This window comes from Pyxicephalus adspersus, chromosome Z (genome assembly GCF_032062135.1).
Source record: "Pyxicephalus adspersus chromosome Z, UCB_Pads_2.0, whole genome shotgun sequence".
Classification (NCBI taxonomy): Eukaryota; Metazoa; Chordata; class Amphibia; order Anura; family Pyxicephalidae; genus Pyxicephalus; species Pyxicephalus adspersus.
This window is the reverse complement of record NC_092871.1, coordinates 213,532-218,545: the sequence shown is the minus strand read 5'-3', so window position 1 is coordinate 218,545 and position 5,014 is coordinate 213,532. Positions and strand designations below refer to the sequence as shown.

Below are 5,014 nucleotides of genomic sequence, written 5' to 3'. Positions count from 1 at the left end.
CAGAGGACAAATCGCGGCTTCTCATATTTCTGTGGGAGGAAATCTCGTCGTTAGTGTCACAGTCTGCACAAAGTCTTGGAAATCCTCACATTTCTCAGCATCCATCCATCTAATCAGACAGAATTACAATTGGAGGATTCCAGCAAATGCTGCAGCTGACCACGATATTGACCTAAATTAGGGATCCAGTACTGAGGGAGAACTCCGGTTACCATTATCGGACTATACTAACCCACCGGTATCATTAGTTCACCTGCTGACACCGCTTTCCTGGCCTTCACATTCCTTTGTATTGGGTGGGAGACAGCCAGACAAGCAGCATTTTTAGGTGTGATCATGTCTGGTGGCCCCTCTGTGTCATCCACACACAGCAACATTTACACTTCTAGTACAAGGAAGATTCTGATTGGAGGAATTTCTGTTCTTCATAGCAGATAACTTTGTGGGGTCCCCAGCTCATGAACAGAAGGGTGAATGGGCTCATCACTGTGACACATCTAGGAAATATATTGGTGGACGGGGCCCATATTATGTATCACAATGCGGATCATAGAGCCTTACTAGGTATTTATTGTGAGCAGCCATTGGATATTTGATTTTCAGGTTATCTTTATGTTTGATTGCTCAGAGTGCCAATTCTCTTAATTACCTCAAATACCCCCTGCCTCTTGCTTAGCAAGGCGGTTCCTCCTGTGGCCCCTGCACCAGTAGCACCCTCGAGGCTCCAGTAGTACAGCTGGGACTTGCCACAGGTGATTATCAGGTTGGGTTCTGTGGGGTGGAAGATAGCGGCCAGTACCGGCTCTGTGGAGCACTGGGAACAAACAGAGCAACAATGAATTATTGGTGGGCCTTATTAATGTTCACGAGTACTTACCTTAACCTTTCACATGTACTTACCTTCACCTCTGTCACCTTCTGCTCACGCTGCCACTGCCACACAGACAAGACGTGGTCCCCAGACTCATCACATGCACACAAATGGCTGCCACCATCCTGTGAAGAGAAGAGACGCCCCAGCATTATGTGGTATACAGAAGGAGGGGGCTTGCTATGGCAGAACACTCACCGTCTTGGAAAAGCTCAGGCAAGTCACCGCTCGGTCAAAATGTCCAATTCCAATGACATGAAGGGTGCAGAGACTGACTGAGTGCCAGATACGGACGTGACATGGCAGAGGCTAGGAGAGTACAGAATGTCAGACCATTGCTGTGCATTATTATGTGGACCCCAAATCTTCTCCATCATTTACCTTGCCATCCTGGGAGTTACCAGCCACTTGTCCACTGGCAATGGTGACCGAGTCTGGATGGACAGCCAAGCTATGGAAAATGGACAGACGTCATTTCATTATTCATAGAATGGACGGTGTGCGGACCCTGGCGGATGTGTGAAGTTCTGACCTTTTTATGTCATCCGTGTGTCCACGGTAGTGTCGCTGGGTGCCAGCCACGGGGTCATACAAGACACAAACTGCAGCGGTAAAGTACAGCAACTCCCCTGATGGCAGAATGTAAAGGTTACTGCGGCAGTCCCGACCCCGATAGCCATATCTGTGCCCCTTTCAGGTTAAGGATTATTATGGGACATGTGGCCAGTATGTGTGGGGGTACCCGGTGCAGAAATCAGTGGTAAAGATATTACAGTGAAGGATACACCCAATCCAGCTGCAGCTCTCTTGTTGGGAGATCTCCTCTGGCTTCTATATTGTATGAAGCTACCAACGAATCGGGAACATAGAGAGGAACAGAGCGACCCCTTAAATACAGCTTCACCACTCCTTCTTCTATATGGAGAAAGGAACAAAGTCAGATACCACGCATGATGTGTTACATGTAAATCATCATACACGCACAATAAAAAAAGTAAAGCGATTGTATAGAGATCCACATGGAGGCTGCATCACACCAGTGGTCATTGCTGTCCTATAATCCCTCCAGCCAAGCTCATTATAGACAACAATTATGTGTCAGTCTGCTGACCCCCCCAATGTTCCCTGCCATCCCCCCAACCTAGGACACGGAATTGTCCTGCCACATTTACAGTGTCCAGTCCATGCTACGTGGTAATAATTTATAAAATGGATATCACATCCTCCGGGAAGCTATGAATGAGATTGATGGTGGCGTGGGCTCTGTACATAATACTCCGGATGGATGTACCTGGAATTAAGGAGGATTGAAGCAGGCATGGTATGTTCACATACTGATCCCACTCTCTTACACTCCATTATCTTATTTCCTTACTTACTTGTGAATGTTCCAATAAAGTTGATGCCAATAGAGTTGGAGTTGTAGTTGGGGGCATGAGCACCTACTGAGGTCCAGCCACGGCCCTCGAATACGCTACCATCTCCTCCAACCAGGAAGCTGTGGATAGAAAAGGGGAACATTAGGAAAGCCCAGACACAGCTGTCTGTTGACACATACACCGTGTCTCAAAAATGTGAGATTCTTACTTGTATCCAATGTCACACCAGCCGTTGCTGTTCATGTGATAGTTCTGGACATTCTTGACCTGGGTGATGCAAGTGGACTGGGTAGAGCAGGAGGAACCGGCAGTATGGTGAATGATAACATATGTGACAGGAGTGGCCATGGCGGTGCGGCAGGTTGCAGCACGTCCTCCCCACTGGGATTTAGTAAGGATGGTGGGGCAACCTGTGGGATGAAACAAAGCAAAAATACTGCTCTCAGTAGTTGATCCTTTATACTCTTTAACTCCACTTTTATGTGTATACTGTCCTTTCTGCCTCACTATATCTGCTGTCTTCCTCTGTATAATTACCCCTCTTTGGTGTATTACCCCCATCTCAGTACACCTATACTACACCTTCTTCCTCTATATAACTACAGTTCCCTTTACTATTACCTGTGTAATATAAATGTGTGTGTGGTCATGCTATATCTAGTAGTAGTCACATTCATGTAAATATGTTCTTCTGATATTGAAGATGTTTCGTAGAGTATCAGGAACATATCCCAGGATTTCTATCCTCACAGGTCGGCCATTATTAGACCTGAACAAGAACAAATCTAGCTGAGCGTGGCTAGCTACTACTAGCCATGCCATGACCTGGATGAATTCAAACCTTCTTATTCTGTGGAAGATAATCATTTTGTGGTGTATACCAAGAAACGGGTTCAGGAATATAAGAAGAAAACTTGTAAACGACAAGAACAACCTCAGTCTACTTCATAGACTTATCCGCAAGGTATGTAGTTAGCTATATACATTTACTAGGCCCTCAAAAACAACTGCTAAATGAATGGGCGAGACCTACTACACCATTTATGTTTTAAGGCGGATGATCTTTGATGAACTTAGAGTTTGGCATTACTAATATCTGCTAAGATCATACAAGGAGTAGTTACATTTACAGAATCAGCTCACCTTGCCCAGTAAGCTAATAACAAGAAAAGATCAATTAACGTTTAACAACTCAACATTGTGCCAGATAAACTCTGCGGAACCATTCCATATCCCAGCAATACACGGAGACAGAAGGTGAGGGAGCTAGGGGTATCTATGGTGTATTAGGAAAGCCTGGACCTGGGGATACCCCTTGATACACCTTGATGAATAATTACATCCATAAGTTAGGTCCACAATTCCTTTTATTATGTCTGTACTCACATTGGGCCACAGCGCAGAGAGCAGCCAGGAGGAAGGCGAGACGCAGCATGATTGTCAGGATCCTAGAGAGACACAAAGTATAATACATATGAACCAGAAACACAATATATCATGGGACATATGGGGACAAAGTCATTTGTAGTTTGAGTACCACAATGTTAAAGTAAATGCCTGAAAGCAGACAAATAATATGTGTTATAGTGTATTTATATTGTAGTATGTGTAGTGTGTTATAGCATGTACTGCAATATATTATAGTATATCAGACGTCACGTGACTTTGTGTTCCATGTCTGAAATATCTGGAAGGTATCCTCTGTATACTACATGGAGAGCCTATCCTCTGTATACTACATGGAGAGCCTATCCTCTGTATTCAATGGGAACATGCTGGGTGCATATTGTAAGGTTTTCTGTAGCCAAGCCAAATTGCAATATAGATGTATTCTGTAGATATATAACCTCAGCCTCTTTCAGGTATTTCGGGTGCGTCTGCTGTATGGTCCCTGGTCTGTCTGTGTGTCTCTGGTGGCTCCAGGCTGCTTTTCTGGGGGTTTAGATAACTAACAGATTTTTTCAGGTTCTGCATGTTTGAAATAAGTCCATGTTACAATAATGAGCATTGGTGATTGACAGCAAGCAATGGGAGTTCAGGTTTTTTTTGCTAGTTTGGGGACAGGTGCATTCCTATTGGTTGCTCTGTCTTTTTGTGTAAGGTCATGTGACTCTGAACAGAATGGCTGTACCTTTTAGAGAATACCGGTGTGCCCCCTTTTTTTGGGGAGGAAGGTGAGGTGGACATGCCGCTTCTCCTTCTGGGTGTGATGCCATTTTGTGATGACCGAGGTGGAGGTTTAACCACATGGGCCCCTGAAAAGACACATCATATATATCAGACTCTTTAGAGAAATCATTTACATGTCCACAGTCTCCTCTGACACTTCCCCACCCACAGACTGTGACCAGTGATATATTGTGGTATATTGGGCCTTCCCTAGCGGCCCTGGGGTAACTGGGTCTCTGTGCTTCTCTGTCCAATGCAGACAGATCGTGCCTGGTGGGAGGTTGAAGAAGGGTGCTGTACATAGCTTCCTGAAACCATATCAGCTCCTTTCCTCAGTACTTCCCTCAAGACCACTCAGCTCTGACAATAACAGTGAGACACTTCTTGCTCTGTTTCCTGCATGCTGCATGGGGGAGGAAAGCAGATTCTGAGCATGAACACCACTTGTAGGCTCCTGCACTTCCCCCTCCCCACTAGTGACAATACCTGAGTGTCAAAGGGGCCACAAAGAATCAGCCAAAAAGAAAAGGGCAGTCAATGATTTCTGTCAAAAAACAACACAAAGTTTTGTTAATTTCTGGATTTTCGTAGTATT

The 5,014-nt window shown here is 45.0% G+C and overlaps 2 protein-coding genes across 2 annotated transcripts in view; both read right to left on the bottom strand.

Moving 5' to 3' along the window:
- EML2 (EMAP like 2) overlaps positions 1-5,014 on the bottom strand; it is a gene marked incomplete in the record, with an annotated part of 18,276 nt that overhangs the window by 8,924 nt on the left and 4,338 nt on the right. Inside the window, 8 exon segments of the mRNA XM_072430621.1 lie at positions 1-29; positions 650-814; positions 901-996; positions 1,070-1,180; positions 1,253-1,322; positions 1,404-1,553; positions 1,657-1,797; positions 4,382-4,505. Of these exon segments, the coding sequence (XP_072286722.1) occupies positions 1-29; positions 650-814; positions 901-996; positions 1,070-1,180; positions 1,253-1,322; positions 1,404-1,553; positions 1,657-1,797; positions 4,382-4,505 (886 nt within the window).
- Positions 2,243-3,765, bottom strand: LOC140344178 (peptidoglycan-recognition protein SC2-like). Its single transcript, XM_072431155.1, has 3 exons — positions 3,637-3,765; positions 2,459-2,660; positions 2,243-2,369 (listed from the first exon to the last, which is right to left on the bottom strand). Exons 1-3 carry the CDS (start codon positions 3,722-3,724, stop codon positions 2,243-2,245), a joined length of 417 nt encoding a protein of 138 aa, XP_072287256.1. The 5' UTR covers positions 3,725-3,765.